A 21532-nucleotide genomic window follows, 5' to 3' on the forward strand; every position below is an offset into this window, starting at 1 on the left:
CATAAGTGGTAATCCCTAGCCCAGCTATATGATAAAACAATTGTCAAATTTATTTTAAAATACCTCATATTTTTTTATTTGAGCAAAAAATATCAAAATAATTTAAAATTATGTCTTTATTAGTAAAAAAAAATACACCTCTGGAGTGATTCGAACATTTTCCTCCAAAAATAATTGAATAATACACACTAATCACAACTTTGAGGATTCATACTTTTCAAAGATCTATAGTACAAGTGTCAATGCTTTAAGTTATTCTTTCTGAACTTGTTTGTGTAATGTGTATTTTTGGCATAATTAGCCAATGCTAATTTTGCATTAGTAAATAAGATTTTCTGGGTCAGTCTTTCAAATATTAATAGTTTAGGTTGGCAGGTAAAAACAGAATGCCCATGATTATTAACTATTGTATTTACCTGAGTATCTAGTGTTGTTTCTACACCGAAAATACAGAAAATCAAATACACTTCTACCCTGATATAACACGAATTTGGATATAACACAAATTCGGATATAATGCGGTAAAGCAGCGCTCTGGGGGGGTCGGGGCTGTGCGCTCCAGAGGATCAAAGCAAGTTCGATATAACGCGGTTTCACCTATAATGCGGTAAGATTTTTTGGCTCCCGAGGACAGCGTTATATCGGGGTAGAGGTGTATTAACAACAATAAATTTCTAAGGATTTAAAAATGCACCCTACTTTTAATAATGTTTGCTACAGTGACAGTCCCTATAGGCCAAATTCAGGTAATTGATTTCAATGGAATTGCTGTATTTGGCCCTATGTGGGTAGATTCTTCTTGAAGTGTTTATAACATCTCCTGTTTTAGGCTTCTTAATTCTTCACAGCTCTCCTTGCACTATGACTAAGAATTCCTTTGCAAGTCAAGAGGAAAAGCAGAACAAGTCCCGTCTCTTAAATGCCATAAACAGGAGCTGATAATCATTTTCCATGGAACTGGTAACCCAGAATATGGTAGCTTGACATAAAGTCTGACCTTCCAGTGAAAAGCAATCCAATTGTGACCTCTCTATTGCATTAGAACTAGCTGCCCTTTAATAGATAGTGTTAAATAATCACATTCTATTAGAGATTGCATTTTAATCATGTTTACAATTATTCATTAATTACAAAGGTTCTGTGGCTACTCCATAGTTAAAATTACATAAAGATTTGCATTTAAACTAGGGAATAATCCGATGTGTTTTACATGAATACTGTAACCCTGATCCTGCAAGCTGCTCCTTCTGGGTAGGCCTCCATTAACTTTGTTGGGGATCTGCCTGAGCACAGGGATACATAAACATTTTGATCATTGCAGGACCACACCCATATCATGGCTTCCCCAAATTTACCAAACTTAGTCTTGGGTTACAGAATATCTTTTCTAAGAATTTACAAGTAAATCTGTTACTTAATTTATTAATTATAAGCATTTTGAAATGGCGAGTGTATACTTTCTTAAAATTCCTCTAGCAAATATATTTTGGATTTTTGGAGATTGGAAAACTAACTCACTTGGAGATTTTAGCAAAATCTGAGGCACAGTCTATTTTAAGGTTTATTAACGTGTAGATTTTTTTATTAATATACTAATCATAATGTTTTCTATCTACTTCACAATGAAAGTCAATGGATATTTTCATTACTGAATTAATCTGATGGAAGTATTTGTCATCAAATGGCTGTTCCACAATCCAGGATTTCATTTTTTTTTTTAATTATGTACCTAGCCCTCATGGTTGTGAAGAAAACCTTGAAAATGTGAACCAAATGAAACGTATACAGTGGGGATATCCTGAGTCTGGAGGCAGCCTGAAATACTGTTATATATTGGTAATGAATGAAATGAATAATGGTGCAATAATAATGTCAATACTGGTAATTATTTCACTGCTGAAAATGTTAGAAACACTAAATTAATGTGACAGCTGCATTTGATGCAGTGCTCATTGTGAAATATCAATAAAGTCAATGAGACTGCTCACGTGCTTAAGTGCTTTGCTAGCTCGTGACCTTAATGTCCAATGGCTTATATGACAAATGTATCATCTAAACTTTGACATTTAAATTGTATTTCATGTGTTATTCACAGTGAAATGTCACAAAAGTCAATGGGACACTTGTGCTTAAAGTTACACATGTGCTTAACTGCTTTGCTAGCTCGGTGCCTTGATGACCGGTGGGTTGTATGACAAAATTTATCATCTAAAGTTTGATGGCGCAGGGCAGATCTGCACTAGAAAACTAAATAGACCCAGCTATGTCGCTCAGAGGGTGTGAAAAAGCCAACCCCCTGAGTGACATAGGTAAGCTGACCTAAGTCCCCATATAGATAGTACTAGGTGAATGGAAAAATTTTCTGTTGACTAGGTATTGCCTCATGGAGATGGATTACTGATATCCTGGGGAGAATCCCTCCGCTGGTGTAGCTAGCGTCTACACTGAAGTGCTACAGGGGCATTGTGAGAGTTCATTCATATATGTTTGTAAAGCGCTTTGAGGGCCTCACATGGACAGTGCTATAGAAACCCAGAGCAGTATCATTCTTAATACTCTATAAATAGACTGATGTCAGAAGGTAAGCAAATGTTATCTTAATTAACAAATTCCTGCAGATCCAGTTATAAAATCATAGTCACATTGTGTTTCCCAGCTTACAACAAATATTTGACCAAAGTCATAAGAAGGTGAAAAAAATTTTAATTAAAAGAAGAAAGCAAATTACAAAAATACACAAGTAATCATCTCAGACATAGTTCCTTAGTGTCATGGGTATTCTTGCTATAATTGGAATAAAGAGTGGTAAAACAGAAGCATTCTCTGTTGTCCCTCTGTCCCATTCTAATCTCCAAAACCATTTGGTGTGGAATTTTTTTCAGTCTGCCCTGATGCAGGGCCAGCTCCAGGGTTTTGGCCGCCCCAAGCAGCCAAAAAAAAAAAAAAAAAAAATGCCGCTATCGCGATCTGCGGCGGCAATTCGTCAGGAGATCCTTCGCTACGAGCGGGAGTGAGGGACTGTCTGCCGAATTGCCGCTGAATACCTGGACGTGCCGCTCCTCTCCGGAGCGGCCACCCCAAGCACCTGCTTGTCAGGTTGGTGCCTGGAGCCGGCCCTGCCCTGATGTCTCTGCTGTAGAGTCTTCTCCCATCTCAGACTGATCGTAACAATCAGCAACAAGCAATTTCTCCACAATCTGAATCCTTACTTTTATTGTATTACTATGATGATGAAAACTTCCATCACCTATTATGTTAAAAGAGACAGGAGGAATTCCTTGGGGACATGTGGACATTTTATTTAATAGTATTCACCTGGTTCCCCAGAGGTGGGAAATATAAACCACCAGTAGAGGAATGAGCCTGGCCTAAGTAGCTGTGGGTTTTAACTTGGTGGCATGTTTAAGCTTTGAGCTGTGGAATCTTGACAACTATTCTGTTGAGAATTAGCTAAAGGACGCCACTATTCTGGTGTTTGGTCAAAAACTCCATTGTGTTGGTGGGTCTAGTTCTCACTGGGCTGTCATGGTCTGGAATTCACACAATGCTGCTCTTTCTACAAAATTCACTCTTTAATTGCATAAATCTTTGGCTGTGTCTACACCTAAACTGCTACAGCGGCATAACTCAGCGCTGCAGCTGCGCTACTGTAGTGCTTCAGTGCAGACATTCACTATAGTGATGGGAGGGGTTCTCCCATTGCTATAGCTAATTCACCTCCCTGAGAAGTGACAGCTAGGTTGATGGAAAAATTTAAGCTGACCTAACTGCCAGTGTAGACAGTGCTAGGTTGACAGAAGATTTTTTCCATCAACCTAGCACTGTCTACACCAGCAGTTAGGTCGGCTTAAATAGATTACTCAATGAAGTATGGATTTTTCACACCCCCAAGCGATGTAGCTGGGCTAACTGTTTAGTGTAGACCTGGCCTTAGTCGTCATCTTTACTGGAGGAAAAAGTGTATTATCTAATAGACAAACTTTCTCCTTATTTAACTAGTAAGGGGAAAGGAACTCTGATGTGGAGAATCATTGCAGACGTGTCTCTAGTAGTGGAAGATAGTGTCATTCCACAGCTTCTTTATATATAGCTCTTGATCTGTCAGCTCTAGAATTAATATTTTTTCATCTGAAAATCTTTTACACTTAGCTTTGCTTGACCATCATCTGTGCTGTGTTTCATATCCTCCTCTTATGTTACCCATGAGACTTCCTGTACCAGTTTCTTCATAAACTGAGAACTCTGAATTTCCTACATGGAAGATTACTCTCTAGTTCTTATTTGAAATGGGTTGATATGTTACTTTAACCACAGTATTTATCACCTTCTCCCATGTGTTAACTTATTAAATCAATGCCTGATATTGTTCCTGCACATTTGTAACTTGAAATACTAGTTCTCCATTTGGTTGACCAATTAATATCAGTTTATTTGCTAACTGGATCATTTATTGTCTTTTCAAGGTTCCTAAATTGTTTTACCTTTGTTTATATCTAGATATTATATTGCTAATAAAACCTTTTCAAGATTGCTTTATTTACCTTGGCAGATTCCTCTAGTCATGGTTCCCTAGTTGTTAATATCCAAGGGAGCAGCTTTTCCCTGAGACTGTTGCATAGCATCTTCTCCCATCTCAGGGGTTTTTAAACTATAACCCAGGACCATAGTCCTCCCTTCTGTTTTTGGTTTAATACATTATACAGGGCCGGCTCCAGGCACCAGCCCACCAAGCTTGTGCTTGGGGCGGCTCCTGGAGGGGGGCGGCGTGGTGCTCCGGCTCTGGCCGCCGGGGAGAGCGGAGCCGCGGCGGGCTCGCCGCCCTCCCCCCGGCACTCTGGCCGCCGGGGAGAGCGGAGCCCTGGGCGGGCTCGCCGCCCTCCCCCCGGCGCTCTGGCCGCCAGGGAGAGCGGAGCCCCGGCCGGGACTCGCCGCCCTCCACCTAGCGCTCTGGCTGCCGGGGACAGCGCAGCCGTGGCTCGCCGCCCTCCCCCCGGCGCTCTGGCCGCCGGGGGGACAGTGGAGCCCCGGCCGGGGCTCGCCGCCCTCCCCCCGGCGCTCTGGACGCCGGGGACAGCGGAGCCGCGGCGGGCTCGCCGCCCTCCCCCTGGCGCTCTGGACGCCGGGGACAGCGGAGCCGCGGCGGGCTCGCCGCCCTCCCCCCGGCGCTCTGGACGCCAGGGACAGCGGAGCCGCGGCGGGCTCGCCGCCGGGGAGAGCGGAGCCCCGACCGGGACTCGCTGCCGGGGAGAGCGGAGCCCCGGCCGGGGCTCACTGCCCTCCCCCCGGGGCTCCGGCCGCCCTCCCCTTCCACGCTGGGGGGGGGGGGGCGGGGGCAGCTGGAAGCTTTTTTGCCTGGGGCGGCAAAAAAGCCAGAGCCGGCCCTGACATTATAGCAGCATTTCCCTGTTCATCCTATTTTAAAAGGAACAAATAATAGTTTTGATCTATCATTCGAATCACAAGAGGAAAAAGGAGAGTTCTTCAGAATTAAACTATCAAATACTCACTCGAGATTATTTTTTTGCTATGATAACCTGAGCTACATTAGATGATTTCCTCTTCCCTTGGTCACTATTAATGCATGTTGATGCTGAGGGGCTAGTTCTGGAAGGTGCTGAGCTTCCTCAATTCCCACTTACTTTAACGGGATCTGAAAATGGCCAGCACCATGCAGGATTGGGCTCTAGCTTCCTGGAATTTCTCCACCCATTGTGAGGAATTCTGGTCGTTCGGCAGCTTGTTCCTGCACATGTCATGACAGTCGCAACTCTATCTACCAATGGAACCAGGAGAACATTTATTCCTGGCTAAAGACCGCTCTGGTTGACCTCTTGTGTCAGTCATAGATTCAATGACTGGAAGGGACCTCGAGAGGTCATCGAGTCCAGTCCCCTGCCCGCATGGCAGGACCAAATACTGTCTAGACCATCCCTGATAGACATTTATCTAACCTACTCTTAAATATCTCCAGAGATGGAGATTCCACAACCTCCCTAGGCAATTTATTCCAGTGTTTAACCACCCTGACAGTTAGGAACTTTTTCCTAATGTCCAACCTAGACCTCCCTTGCTGCAGTTTAAACCCATTGCTTCTGGTTCTATCCTTAGAGGCTAAGGTGAACAAGTTTTCTCCCTCCTCCTTATGACACCCTTTTAAATACCTGAAAACTGCTATCATGTCCCCTCTCAGTCTTCTCTTTTCCAAACTAAACAAACCCAATTCTTTCCGCCTTCCTTCATAGGTCATGTTCTCAAGACCTTTAATCATTCTTGTTGCTCTTCTCTGGACCCGCTCCAATTTCTCCACATCTTTTTTAAAATGCGGTGCCCAGAACTGGACACAATACTCCAGCTGAGGCCTAACCAGAGCAGAGTAGAGCGGAAGAATGACTTCTCGTGTCTTGCTCACAACACACCTGTTAATACATCCCAGAATCATGTTTGCTTTTTTTGCAACAGCATCACACTGTTGACTCATATTTAGCTTGTGGTCCACTATAACTCCTAGATCCCTTTCTGCCGTACTCCTTCCTAGACAGTCTCTTCCCATTCTGTATGTGTGAAACTGATTTTTTCTTCCTAAGTGGAGCACTTTGCATTTGTCTTTGTTAAACTTCATCCTGTTTAACTCAGACCATTTCTCCAATTTGTCCAGATCATTTTGAATTTTGAGTCAGTGAGATGAAGCGCACTAATAGAAATGCCGACATAAGTGGTCCAAAGGAATCATATGCATCTTATTCTTCTAAGATTTTAATCTGATTTGCATACAGCCTGACTCTTGATGTGCTGAGTATCTCTGCATCTCATTGATTTCACTGGGAGCTGCAGGTGCTCGGAGTCTCTGGAAATCAAACTAATACTGACTTTCACTCAAAAGCCCTTTACAAATCAAACAGAAAAACACACCTTAAATGTATCCATCTGTGGAGAAGTGAGTAGTAAACATCCAATTTACTATAGAACAATGGAGAGGAAATACTTTTGACCAAAGATAGCCTACTATTAAAACACATGTCACACTGCAGACAAGCTACAATTCTCAATGTCTCATCTAAAAGACACCCCCCTCAAGAGTAAAATGCATGCAATTCAATTTATCTATGGTATCTTGGATGGCTGATTGGTTGAGCTTACCACTCTGATTCTCAGCTGTGGTTCTAGGAAGTCTAGGTATTTTCACACCCAATGCTTGGACTATTATTAATAGCTCTTCTGTCATCAAGAAGACCCTGAAGTGGAAATTAACCTACCAAGACAAAGTAATCAAAGGCTACATTAGGTTTCTGCACACTCTTCATAACAGAAGCTGACAGGTGTTAATTTTGGATTGGTCTTATTTTGTTTCACATAATACTACAAAAAAGTCATCTTTGGTGCAATAGTTTCCTTCTTCAGTGATGCCCATTTAGCTGTTAGGGCTTCATGCAGGTTCAGGGTCCCACCCTTGCAGAGCTCAATGCATGGTCAAGGACTTAGTGTGTTTAAAACTGCCCTGAAACAAAATCAGCCAGAAACCATGCTACTAGAAACAAAACCATTGCAATAGGAGGTGTTATTAAAAAGCACCAAGGGTATTATCCATAGAGGTATTTAGGTGCCTAAGTCACTTTTTAGGCACCACTGCAATCTATAAAACTCCCACTCGGCTGCTGTCTAACTCTATAGGCATCTAAACCCACTCTGTGCCTAATTTTTTTCCTCTGAGGGTGCACACACTGCAGCTTCATTCTAGGTGCATGGGTGGCTATCTCCTGCCTGAGCACCTGCACTACAGCGTTGTGATAGGCATCCGGATGTCTATTTCTGGCTTAAGACCCAGAGCAATTCACAAAATGGGAAAGATAGGTGTTTGGCCGTCTAAATTGCATGGGGGGGGGGTAATCTGGGGACTGTGCTCAGAGGCCACCTACCGGATTTTGGGCTCCTCAGGGAGGTTCACACAAAACAGCAGGGAGTGGGTGGGAAAGGGACCTCCCTTATAATCTTTAGGCTAGGGGACAGACTATTCATCCAGGATGTGGGAGAGACACACACACCCAGCTCAAATCCTGCCTCCTCTGGAGGGGAAGGGAATTGAAGTGGGATCTCAGGAATGTAATCTAACCACTAAACTACATAATATTCTGATATGGTCTCCCTCAAGCTCTCTTGAAGTTGATCGACTTTAATTAAACAACAGAATACTTAAATATTAATTGGGCCACCCCAAGAAATAGAATGATGCTGTAGCCTAGGGGTTAGGGCACTAACCTGAGAGAGAGCAGAGCCTGATTCAAATCCCTGTCTTCCCCCTCAGGAGAATGAGGGTCTCCCACAGCTTGGGTGAGCACACTAGGCTAAAGGGAGGGCTCCCTCGTTCCACCTGGGACTATTTTGCTTCGGCCCTTGCATGCAATTTAGGAAGCCAAGCACCCATCTTCCCCCAGTTCATGGACAGCAAGGAGAGCCAGGCACCTCCCTGCAGCCTGGATTGAGGTACCTAACTTTCAGAGAGGGGCAGGGCTTACCATCTCCCATTGGTTGACTTTGGCAGCTCCTTGCCTAGCCTACTGGCATTGGTGGATCGCAATCTTAGGTGTCTATCTCTCCCCATTCATTGTATAGGGGTTCTTAAGGTACTTAATTTAGCTTGGTGGATCACAGTGTTATTCCTGTGATTTTCTAGGCATCTAAATGTTAGGCACCACAATGCTCAGCATTGCAACACCTAAGGCCCTTTGTGGATTCCACTGCAATTCCCTTAAACATTAAACCTGAGTTTGTCCAACTAGAGAGTGCCATTACTTTTCAAATAACCTGAATTATCTCTGTATCAGGGGAAGGTAGTATTAAGGACATATGCTTTCCCCAATGTATGTGACAGATGTTTAAATAGGGAAAAAACAAAAATTAGTAGTAGGGAAGTTTGAAAATAATTTATTTGCTACAGCTTTTTTTTAATAATCTCTAAAGTAACAAAGCTGAGGTAAAGTGGGGTTTAAAATGAATGATGCTCAGTGTGGAGGATAAGATCAAAGGTGTAATGGGTCTGAGCTGTGTGTGCTGTTGTCTATCATTGAAATACTAGTTATATGTGATTGAACTATGTGAAGACTCTATGCATTTTGACTCACTGAATTTTTTTTAACTAACAAATCATTAAGAGGCCTATCTCTTTTAAATGAGTAGAGGTGAAAGGCATATAGGCCCTATTTGTTCTATTGACCCTGGTCCTGCAATCAAACCCTCTGCGTGGACCTTCATGTCTGGTGGGGAGCCTAGTGATATTTTCAGTGGGGCTCTACATAGATGTAAGACTCCCTGCTCCCCCAACAGCCCTTGTCAACAATAAATTGCAAACTGTGTCAGCTATTCAGCGTTCGGACTCCTAACCGTAAAATAAACAAACAAAAACAACAAAACCCCTATGAAATTCCTTGTAACCAATCCAACCCTCAAAACCAAACTTTACTGACAATATTCAGGTTTTCTGACCAAACTTCAAACACAAAAACGACAAATACAGATTACATATTATCTAGCCTGGAAAACTATTATTTAAAACCAACCTCAGTTCATATGCCATGTTTCTGGTCATAGAAAACACATTACACTGGAGCTACCCTTTCAACCCATTAAACTCAGACATTATGGTGAGAGGCATGGTATTAAAAACCCAGATCTATCCTCAAATAAATACACCACTGTGAATCTGTTTTACGTCTTAAATCACTGATTTATTTGCTGGGGGAGGAGTAGGGAAATTCTTTTCTCTAATCTCTTCATTTCCTGGCTCTAAATGTTTCCCTGCTGAATGTTTCTCTGGGGTTTGTATTATGGTGTGCAGTGTGCTAAATATATTATTACTATATGCAATTTACCTGGTCCTGTGGCTTTGAGAGCTAAGGCCCTGATCTTGCAAAGATTTAAACCTGTGTGTAACTTTACTCATCAGGCCTATTAAGTATGCTCCCAATTAAGTCTTTACAGAATCTGGGCCTAATTGTTTCAGCCCCCTAAGAATTGTAGCAAATGCTCTCTCAGAGGGCAGAGTCTATTGGCAGGGTTCCCCTGGTTTAATTGAAGGTGCAGTTAGTTTAGAAAAAGAGGATTTAGGCCATTGGACCCTCGGTGGAGCAAACTGCATTGCAGTAAGACAAAGATGGGACTAGCCTCTCAAAGCCTGACTGGATCTGATGTTTTGGGTCGGCCCAGATAAAGGGGGATGGGAGTGGCACAACCTGGCTTTTGGGGCTGAACTTCCCCAAGGCAGTTAGCTGTGGTGGGCCAGGCTGGGCTTGTCTCTACACACTGAAGTAAAAATTAATCTCGCTAAACGATGGTGACTTTTTTACTGCCGTGTAATTGCCCCCTCCCTGTCACTCAGATTTATGGCTTTATTGCTAACAGCCGGTGGCAGCCAATTCTCTGCTGGTTGGCACCTCCAGCGCCTCAGCTTCTGCAAAGCCGCCCGGCGGGTTGGTGCCATGCGCTCCCGCCCCGGCACAGCAGCGAGGAGGTAGCAGCCCGCGCGGCTCATCTGACCCCGCGTCCCCGGGGCTGAGGAGCAAGGGGCTCCCTCCGCGCGGCAGCTGCTGTGTGCGTGCTCCGCTCGCTGCGTGGCCCTGGGCTGGGGAGCTGCCCGCAGCAGCGCCTCCTCCGGGAGGAGGGGGAGCAGAGGGAGCGGGGCAGCGTTTCCCGGGCAGTTGTACAAGCTGAACTGCAAACACCGGCAGCCGCCTCCTGCTTGTTTATCTCCCCTCGTCCTTCCCATCCTCGCTTCTTTAAGGGGGGGACTCGCCTCATTTGAAGTTGGGTGGCAAAAATCGCAGAGCGCCCCAAGAACCTTTAAACAGGGGCAAAGCTGTTCCGAGCAGCCTCCCTCCTGCGGATCTGCGTCTCTTCCCGGCAGGACTTAGCAACTTCTTCACCTCCCCCTCCCTCCCCCCGCTTGCCTTTTATTTTTGTCGTCCCCCCCCCACACACACCCTTCCCTCCCCAAGATCTGCAATGAACAGGACTCTTCCTCCCCCCAGCCATGGGGAATGGCGAGCCACGGCTTCTGGCAGCGCCGGGAAGGATCGCCGGAGGAGAAGGGAAGAGTGAGCGCGCGAGAGAGCAGCAGGAAGAAGACGAAAGCGGGCAGAAAGTCCCTGCTGCAGCTGCCCGCACGCAGCTCCATCCCGCTCCCCCCCGCCCCCCGCACCTCCTTCCCGAGCAGCAGGAGTGCGGGGGAGCAATGATGGCCTAGAAATGAACCAGCGCTGCTGACTTTGTCCTGCGGCTTCTTTCTGTTCTTCCACCCCGTCCGACAACCCCGTGGATTTTTTTTTTAACCTGCAGCGATCTCGGAGGGAGAGCCTATAACCAGGGCGACAGGCTCTTTGAACAGGGGACAGGAGAGGGAGGCTGATCTCCCTACAAAATGAGAGGCTTTAACTTTGCAGACTCTTCCTAGCCTTGCCCCTCCTGCGCTTCTCTGTTTGCACCCAGTGATAGATATTAATTTTTGCAACCTCTGGAGGAACTTGAGAGGATTTCTCTCTCTCTTTGCTGGGGAGGGGAGGGGGTTGCCTCGTTGTGTGTGGGGGGGGGAAGAGGGAAACTATGGCTCTGACCAGCGACTCTGCCAGTGTCAGGGGCAAGTCTAACCGGAGCATTGGCGAGGAGAAAAGCCCAGCAGCAGGTATAGGATCCGATTGCAATGGGTATTGTTATTCGGATGGGAAACAGCAGCAGCCGGGCTCTCAGCTGGGGCAAAAGGAAGACTCAACCTGCCAGCTCTGCTGGGGAGACCTGGTGCTGCAGAAAATCTGGAGCTCCCGGAAACTTTCCTCGGCTCTCTGCGCCGGATCCCTGTCCTTCTTGCTGGCTCTGGTGGTCAGGTTGGTCCGGGGGGAGATCGGCTGCAATCTGGAGGAGAAGGAGGTAGTGGCGGCGGAGGAGGAAGCAGCAGCCGCAACAGCTGGAGGAGGAGAAGCGGGTGGTTTGCCGTTGCCCCCAGCAGGGCTCCCCAGTAGCAGCAGCAGCAGCTTCCAGCTGACTCCTTGGCTGCATCCCATCGCTTTGCTCTTCAGCCTCATGTGTGTCTTCTTCTGGATGGGCTTGTACTTGCTGCGCTCCGGGGTCCGCCTGCACACAGCCGCCTTGCTCCTGGCCGCCTGCTGCGGGGGGGAAGCGATTGTCCAGATTGGGTTTGCGGTAGGGGAGGATCACTTGCTTTCTTTCACCGCCACGGGGGTGGTGCTGAGCTGCCTGGCCACTGTGACATGGCTGGTGCTGAAGCTGAGGCAGGGCGTCCTCATGATCGCCTTGACTAGTGCGGTCAGGACCACGTCCCTCGTCTCCTTAGAGAGGATCAAGGTAGCCTGGAGACCCTACCTGGCTTACTTGTTCGGGCTACTGGGCATCCTGCTGGCCAGGTACGCGGATCAGCTCTTGCCCCATTCCGGGGCGGCGCAGCATAGAGAGGTCTCTGGTGCCCAGCTGGCCAAGGAAGAGGTCCCGGTGTTTAAGAGGAGGAGGAGGTCCAGCTCCATGATCTCTCCCGAGATGTCCAGCTGCAGCAACAAGTCTCATCGGAGGACCTCCCTGCCCTGCATACCTAGGGAGCAGGTAAGGAGCGCGACAGATCTTCACAATCCCAGGGAAAATCCAGGAGTCCGGGGGCTGAGGAAGAAGGAAAACCAAGCAGTCAGGGTACAGCAAACTTGCGGGGGATTTTTATTTATTGGTTGGTTGGTTGAGCAGATACTAGAAAAAGGAGTCGTAAGACGGAGTGAAGCGTTGCGAGTTGCTACAAACTTTTTGCTCGCTCCTTTGGATGTATATCAGGGCGGCTGAATGTTTCCCACAAATTAGGGAAGTGGGAACTACGTGAATTTTGAAGAGTTCGGTAGCCCCTACCCAAATTCCAATTTTCTTCCCCCTTATTTGTGCTCGAAATATCACTTTAATCTGCCTTAGTAACACTTTATTTTAGTTTTCAGCACTCTGGTCGGCTTTATTTATCTCTGTTCAGTAGAAGGGGGATAGAATCAGAGGAGTCTTTAGAGCAAGGCAAGGCTTGTTTCAAAGTTTCACTATATTAATGTCAAATCTTGAGGTTTTTACGCTGAAGATTTTTTTTTTTTAACTTGGCCAACAGTATAGCTAGCTGTTGCTGGGCTGGCTCTAAATACTGCGGTGGTGTGTGTGTTATTTAAAGTCTAGGTTAGCCCAGGCTGGAGAAGCATCTAGCATCAATTATAAACAGGGATTTCTGAACTTTTTTTGGTTTGTTGAAAGAGGGCATTAATCGTATTAAACTTTCACTGGTCCTTTAAAAGGAGTTCATCTTTCTGAAATAAGCATATTTTTAGTTCTGTTGGGTATAGGGAAAAGCTTCTTGCCTAATGTATTGAGTGTGCTTTTTAAGAAGGGGCCTGCAGTAGTTAAGTTGTCATCTTAGCTTTTCCCATCTTTGCTACTACTACATTGAAGTGATCAAGAAGTTTTATACCCCATTTCTTCTGTCCTTTGATATTTTTTTTATTTAGTTTAACCTTTTTTTTTTTTTTTTTTTTTTTTTTTGTAAAAACTGGTGTTTGAATTGGAATTGATGTGTATTTTTGTCTAGAAAAGTTTTTCTCCATAAGCTCTGAAAAGAAAAAAAATATATCTAAGGAGATGAACAGAAACATATTTATAGCATAAACAATAAGGGATTCCAGATAGACACCATTAAAACTTAATTTTGTACTTGAAATTGTTTTCTGAGTTTTTGAGACTTAACTTTACACAGCAGAAGACTTTTTCAATGGACTGAGTGTAATTGAGCATATTTGGAGTCCGTATGACACTTGCCCAGTGGTGAAAAGGGAAACCTAGGTGGAAATAAGTGGCAAATGGTGTTATATCTTCTTTTCCATTAGTATTAAAAATGACTTGGTGAACTGTGGCCAGCTAAAGCTTATACTGTTATACCAAAGGCTTTCTTTCAGGTCCCTTGCTGGATAAGCAGTTAAGTATTTTCTAAGTGATGGCATCTAACCATATGGTGTGGGTGTCTAGTTTGTTTCTGGAAATGGTTTGATTACATCTCTTTGTGGCTGTTTACGACATTTGCTAGAAAAATGCCTGACAGCCTATATCCTTGAGGCATATTTTACAACAAATGTACTTTATTTATTTTATCTAAACAAAAATGTTAAATAAATATTTACCACAGTCTCCAACAGTAAAAAATAGAAAACTAACTCAGTTTTGACTCTGTTTTATTATGAATTATGTGAGAGTAATTCGGGTGTAAGAACCATTTGTAAAATACAATAACTTTATTTTTCTCTCTTAGATGTTTACTTTATTTGACAATAAACATTTCCAGAGGTTTCTTGCACTAATCATGTGTAATGTCTAGAATATCCACTTGCTGTGGCACTTCAAATAAATGCAACTTTCTAGCAGACATGTTTAAATGTAATCACTTTGATATGGTCTACTAAGCCCTATTATAGTTACCTTCTTTTGCTTATGAATAGCTCACAAATCATCTTTATCATATACAGTATTATTAAATCCACTATAGCAAACAGATTACTTTCTCTATTTGTCTTAATGTTTTCACTTAGGAGCACAGGTTTAGTTATGTCTTGAGAAGTTCCAGTTTTCCCCACAATAGACTGTACAGTGGAGTCAACTCACAACTATGTAGTTTACTATTTTCAGGGATTTTGCCACTTTTCTACTTTAATATTAATCAATAGAGGGATCATGGATTGCTCATGCCATTGCTTAATCAAAAATGGATGATTATCTCCAAGTTTGTTTTTAGAAGCAAATTGTCACATTGAGTGTGTGTTTAATTTCTCTTCACACTCCCTTTTCCTACCGCCACCCTTTTAAAATAACAAAGACAGTAACAAGAAATACTGCGAGGCTCTCAGAGAAAATACCTTTTGGCTGACAGCAAAACAAAGTTTGTCTTTATAAGGAAAATCGGCTCTTGGTAACTTTAAAGAAGCCGTAGGTAAATGTTTCTTTTTAGGACAGCTTTTAAATATAACATGTTTAAAATAAAATACTTTAAAAACAACTTCTCAGAAACCCCAGAACAGAGTAAAAAACAAAACAAAAACCACCCCAACCTTGAATAGAATGTTGCAAGTCAAAGAGAGCTTTTTTGTATGGTGTTTTAGAGATGTGAAAAGCTCACATCAGGAAATAGACCCACAGTATTGTTTTAATGGGCTGAAAACCCTGCTTGAATTGTGTAGCAGATAATGTAAGAAGCAAAGATCTTGTGAACTTTTTACAGAGCTATTGCCCATTATCTCTTATATGCTCAGCAATGTAAAATATCAATCTTATTAAGCTTTCATTTGACCAAAGTAATACTATTTCAGTATCTAATTTTGTGTAGTAATGTGAGATTCTTCTGAAGCAGGGGTTCTCAAGCTGGGGGTCGGGACCCCTCAGGGGGTCGCGAGGTTATTACATGGGAGGTCGCAAGCTGTCAACCTCCACCCCAAACCCCGTTTTGCCTCCAGCATTTATAATGGTGTTAAATATATAAAAAAGTGTTTTTAATTTATATGGGGGTCGCACTCAGAGACTTGCTATGTGAAAGGGGTCACTAGTAAAAAAGTTTGAGAGCCACTGTTCTAAAGCTTATGAACAGCGGAGGGTGGAGGAGTGGAGATTTGCTTGTTATTGTTTTTGTTTTTTTACCCCAAAGAGCTATAGTGGTAGTCATGATGATGTGGTAAGTAATGAAGTCTTAACGGTCATAAACTGACTTTTTGCCACTGAAATATAAATTCAGGACATTTTCATCTATTTGGCCTTGCACTATCAAAGTAAAGTGTTTGGAATTGTTAGGTATATTTGAGTTATATTGGTGTTAGCCTAGTTATCATTAAGTGCTTTTACTTTAAACCCCTGGTGTCAGTAGCTGAACGCATCCTCTGTGTCCCTAAATTATCTCTGGTGGAAATATCTTATCTTTTTCTCAGCCCCAAAATGAACTTTAAAAATAATAAACAATGGAAATCCATTTAGCCACTCTCTGGGAAATTGTTCACATTTTACTTAGTGCTTTTTTTTTTTTTTTTTTGAGCTGAACAGATAGTTTGGATTTCCACTTGGCATGTGTGTAGTCGTCAGTGAGAAGGGAGTGACTTGATGGTGGCCTGATTCTGTGAGGTACCTGTGACAATCAGCAGTATAGCATTAAGGCACCCCAAGGTTATGGAACTCCTTACTGGTCTGAATGATCCCCAAAACATCACAGTACCGAATACCTTCAGCTTTCATGAGAAGCAGTTGAGGATGCTTGGTTCCTTGAGGGATCAGGTGTCCAGTTTTTTTTTGGGGGGGGGGGGAGAACCTGGTGAGCGAGATTGCGAATGAGTGAAAAACATAATGAATGCATGTATATTTTCTTCACTGATGTAAATGTGCATGGTGTTTTGGGTAGCTGCACATAGGTGACACTACTCTTGATGGCCAAATCTTCTTTACACCTTGTCAAGCCATCTTTACCCTTCTTGTTAAAGCTGGTGACAGAAGAGGCCCAGCAGATCTGGCAGCCTTTTTGCTGTGCTCTGGTGTTTCTGGTGTGAAACCCTACATGCTGGAGTACATTTCGGAGATAACTGTCTTGGAGCCTGAACAGGCCAGGATGGTCGTCTGTTTTGATTTGAATGTGTAATTGCATGCAGGCATCCAGAGGCAAAAAATGGCCCTAAGATGTTAAAGACAATATTACTATACTGCATATGCATAGGTGGGCCAAGTTGTATTCCATGCATAGATTTCCCCCCCCCCTTTTTTGGTGTATGCATGTAATATGAATTTATTACAAGCATACAAGTAAGTTTTGCCAGTTGAAGAAGTAGCTCAAAGCAGTTCAGTTTGCTGTATTTATTATATTAATTTCAGGAATGCCCTGTAGCTATCAGTCGCTGAACCAAAGACAATATCACAGGGCTTGAAATATCTTCTAGTTTGAAAAACAGGCTTCTTAATCGCTGGCTAATGCACATACAGATAGGGGACTCACAAGATTGAAGGGTGCCTGGTAAGAAATCTACATCAAGTTGCTGGGAAATGAGGTAATACTGGACTTTCTATCAGAGTGCTGACCCTGCTCCAAGATTCCATCTTTTATGTCAGCTTCTGCCTACTAGATGCCTGATGAGTTTGAAGTGTCTCTTCCACCACACTATCTCCTATGTTTGCTGTAAAGGAGAAGGATCTTTCATTTCTCTTTGCTCCTCTTCTGCCCAGTAGTCTCCTGATTGCTTTAGGGAGGAGAGAGGACTTTCATCTGGGTGCTGGAATGGTGGGAGATAGTGTCTTCACTATTGCAACTCTCAGCTGTTGAGAGAGGAATTGAGGATTTGTCTCCACTACCATACCCTTCCCCATGACTTTTTTTTCAAATCCTCTTTTTCCCATGAGTAGTTTCAGTGCCTGCCTCACCTAGCTTTCCCAGACAGCAGCAGAGTGAAATTGAGATGTATCTTGTGAGTTTCACCAGTGCTCTTGGGGTTTTTGAATAGTTCTGTGGAAATGACCTGTGGGCTTGTCTACAGTACCCGCTGGATCGGCAGGCAGTGATCGATCCAGCGTGGGTCGAGTTATTGTGTCTAGTATGGATGCGCTCCTCGTTCTGAAGGAGTACCGGAGTCGACGGGAGAGCGCTCAGTGGTCGATTTATCGGAAGTGGAGTTGACAGGAGAGCATCAGCTGTCGAATTACTGCAGTGAAGACACTGTGGTAAGTAGATCTAAGTACGTCGACTTCAGCTACACTATTCATGTAGCTGAAGTTGCGTATCAAAGAGAACTACCTGCACGGTAGTTTAGACAAGCCAATTTGTTTTGCCAGTTTTACTCTGCTGCTTGGGAAAGATATGAGCAGTGTCAGGCATTAGGGCTGGCTGCAGACTCGAAAAGACAGCACTGCATCAGTTCACATTTGGAAAGTTATCTTTTCAGCTGTAAGATCTAGTGGGTGTTGTTGGTTTTTTTGTTTTTTGTTTTTAAATATCTTAGCTTCTACAGAAATTGGCTTGAGCTTTTCATGAGTTGGAGACAAGTGGATTTTTTTAAGTTCTCTAGTATACTGCCTTTAAAACAGGAATAACATTAATTTTAATCTGCAGCTATCAGTGTGGTATAGAAGCTTAAATCTGTAATATTCATACCATCTCCCTAAGAATAGAAGAGATCCAAATTAAGGTACTAGATAGGATATAGATTTTAAATTAAAAAAAATCCATATATATTTAGGCAAATAAGTTAATGCTTAGATAATGTCCTCTGGTGACTTGCTGAAATATGGTTGCTTAATATATATCAGACTCCTGAAAAATCATCGGTGGATTCCAGATGTAATTCTGTTAAGCATGACTTCATGTAAGTAAACTGCCTTTACTTAGGTTGCATTTTTAACTCTCAGAAATTGAAAAGCTGTTGGGAAAACTGTCACAATTGACAAAAATGGACCATAAAACAATCTGTTAAATACAGATTTTTTTTTTCTGTTGGTGGGGGAGTAAAATACAGTAATGACTTTCTGCTTTTTCTGAACTGAGTGTGAAAATGCAAAGCTGTGGAGCTGAAAGAAATCCTGTGTATGCTGGGTTGTCATTTTAATTAAACAAACAACCAAAACAGTGACCCTGTGTATAAAATATGTTTTGAGAAGCCTGAAAAACAAACAGTGACACATGATGTTTTGGACGTTAATTGTGACATTTGTGAGACTGTCTTATTCTGATGTTACTGTGCTCATTCTCTGAATAGTTTTTTTTCAGGAAGCTGACACACAATCTGTATTTTGTAAAAATAAGGAATATATTGATCTTATTTAAAAAAACCCAACACTTTGAAACTGTAGGAGAGGCAGAGCTGTAATGGCCACTAACCACAGGGCTTGAAATGGGCATAAGTTGACTGCATCCTAAGTGGTTTAAAAAAATAAAAGACCCACTGAAATTAAAATATTCATCTGATTCCTAAAAATCTTACGTTTAGTATTTTCCCCCAAATATATGTTAGAGCCTATTTTATTCAATTAGATGTTCTAAGTAATGTTAGTTGTTGAATGGGATTCAAATAGTAAATAAAGTAAAAACTTTTTTCCTCTCATCAGAGTGGACTTCAGAAAGTTATTGCCTAGAGAATAAGAGACTAGATTATTAAACCATCACCTGAACCGGTTATATTTTACTCAGTATATCATTCAGAAATAAGCATATTTGAAGTATGCTGGTATAGTACGCATTTTTGTTCTGGACAGTTCTGCTATTGATACAGTATATTAGATAGCATAGCAACTCCAGAGGCAACAGGTTATGTGGACTTCTCTGCATCAGAGTAGTGATTTGTTTGAGTAATAGCAAAAAAAAGTCAGTGTTTTTTCAATTTTTAACCTTTGCTTCTGGAGAACATTAGCTGTTTTCTATGTTGAGTTTTATTTGAATACGTTTGGACTGGAGGAGTCTGGGGGAGAACTGTGATTTATTGTTCAAAAACTGGATGGTGAGCCTTACAGTTTAACAGTTCTCTCTTGCTTTCCTACATGTGTATTTGTAACTCCCACTCAGTGTTATTCCAAAAACGCTCTCTGTCTAGCCCTCTGTCTTGCAAACACCTATTAATGTGAGTATTCCCATTTGAAATCAGTGACGCTCTTCATGTGAGGTAAAGAAAAGATTGGGTCCTTAGAGGGCATCAGAGATCCTACTCTGATTTGCACTATGACTTGCAAACAAGTATATCAGATGATAAATTCAAAAATGGGCAAAATAATCGGCAAAATCCACCCTTGCTACTTCACTGATGGAATTATATCAGAAATAAATGCATCTCCATCTTTATTATCTATATATAGGAAAATATATATGTATATATATCAGCCAGTTAATGTGTTTTATAATGGAGACATTTTTTGCTCTTTTTAAAAATTATTTTCAGTTGTCTGTGTCAGATCAAATTTTGTTGATATTTCACCTGATGATTAAATATAAGAATGGTTAAACATCTAGGTGAATGTGATAGGATAGGGATAAATCTAAAGGACTAGAAAACATGCCTTATGGTGATTCACTCAAGGAGCTCAATCTGTTTAGTTGAACACAGGGGTTAAGGAGTGAGCTTAATCACAGTTTATAAGTACCTAATAGGGAACACATATTTGGTAATGAGCTCTTCGGTCTAGTAAAGAAAGGTGTAAGGTATGACAGTCCAACAGCTGGAAGTTGAAGCTAGACAAGGTCATAGTGGAAATAAAGTGTAAATTTTAAACAGTGAGGGTACTTAATTAACCATTGGAACAATCGTAGTGGATTCTCCCCTGCTGACAGTTTTTCAATCAAGATTGGATGTTTTTCGAAAAGAACTGCTCTAGAAATTATTTTGGGGAGGTTCTATGGCCTGTGTTATATAGGAGATTAGCCTAGATAATCACAATGTTTTTTTCTGGCTGTGGGATCTATGAAAACCAGCACAATTGTTGTATAGGAAAATCATGCCGCTCTAATCTGTTAAAATTCTTTGATCATGTTAACAAGATAGTGGATAAAGGTAAATGTCTACTAAAGGTAGAATTTGTTTGGACCTTCTTAACAGAGCTTTGACACAGCCCTCCCAAGAAGCTACCAAGGTAACTAAGTAATCATTAGGTAAGAGGTAATGTTCTGTCAAGGATTAGAAACTGGATAAGAGTCGGAAAACAAAGACTAGGCCAATTTTTCAATATAGTGAAAGATTAATGATGATATTCCCTGTTGTTCTGTATTAGCATCAGTGATATTTCATATGTTAATTATTTGAAAAACTAGGTGGACAGTAAAGTGGCAAAATGTGCATTGAGACAAAATTATGGTAAGGTAATATAGGTAAGTCAACATTACAGAAGACTTCAGAAGGACCTAACAAAATTAACTGAATGGGTGTCATGATGGCAAATTCAACAATGAGGAAAAATGAAAGGAAACATAGTGAAAAGACTGATTGAAACTACTCATATGCATTGATATGTTTTAAAGTAACTGTGTAATGTGACCACCCAGGAAAAAGGGCTAGGTGTCAGTTAAAAACATGTTTGTTGTGCAATCTCAGTCAAAGAGCCAATCAAAAGGATAGCTATAGAGATGATGGGATAGAAAATAATGCTGAAAATATTATAAAGCCATTATTTACACTAATAGTAGGCTCTCTTGCCTGGGTGATATTTGGTCACCCTTTCTCTAAAATGGTGTATTAGTAATAAAGAGAGTTCAGAGATGGATGACAATTTATTAGGGGCTTGCAGAACTTTCATGTGAGGAGAGACTGAAAAGCTTGTAAGTACATGTAGTTTAAATAAATTAATAAATAGAGAGATTATAGAAGAATACAAAATATGAATTGTGTTTAAGAATATAAGAATAAGGGGGAATTCAATTAAACTAATTTTAAACTAACAAGATTTTTTTCAGACAACACATAATGAACCCGTGGAACTCTGTCATTATATCATTGAGGGCAAGAGCTTAGTAGGATTTTTTTTTTTAAAAGGA

General features: G+C 42.2%; 1 protein-coding gene and 1 long non-coding RNA gene across 4 annotated transcripts in view; one reads left to right on the forward strand and one right to left on the reverse strand.

The window, feature by feature from the left end:
• The window catches only part of LOC135975772 (uncharacterized), a 29172-nt gene extending 18260 nt beyond the window's left edge, over positions 1-10912 (reverse strand). Inside the window, exon 1 of the long non-coding RNA XR_010592797.1 lies at positions 7138-10912. This is a non-coding gene — a long non-coding RNA (uncharacterized LOC135975772). The remainder of the gene's footprint in view (positions 1-7137) is intronic.
• Positions 10913-10973: 61 nt separating this feature from the next.
• The window catches only part of PDE3A (phosphodiesterase 3A), a 381070-nt gene continuing 370511 nt past the window's right edge, over positions 10974-21532 (forward strand). The window contains exon 1 of one of the 3 annotated variants that reach the window (XM_005296584.4): positions 10974-12681. In XM_005296584.4, the coding sequence (XP_005296641.3) occupies positions 11590-12681 (1092 nt within the window). In that variant the 5' untranslated portion in view covers positions 10974-11589. The remainder of the gene's footprint in view (positions 12682-21532) is intronic. The other 2 variants (XM_005296582.5, XM_008165488.4) reach the window with 2 other exon arrangements.

This window comes from Chrysemys picta, chromosome 1, assembly GCF_011386835.1.
Source record: "Chrysemys picta bellii isolate R12L10 chromosome 1, ASM1138683v2, whole genome shotgun sequence".
In the NCBI taxonomy this organism is placed as follows: domain Eukaryota; kingdom Metazoa; phylum Chordata; order Testudines; family Emydidae; genus Chrysemys; species Chrysemys picta.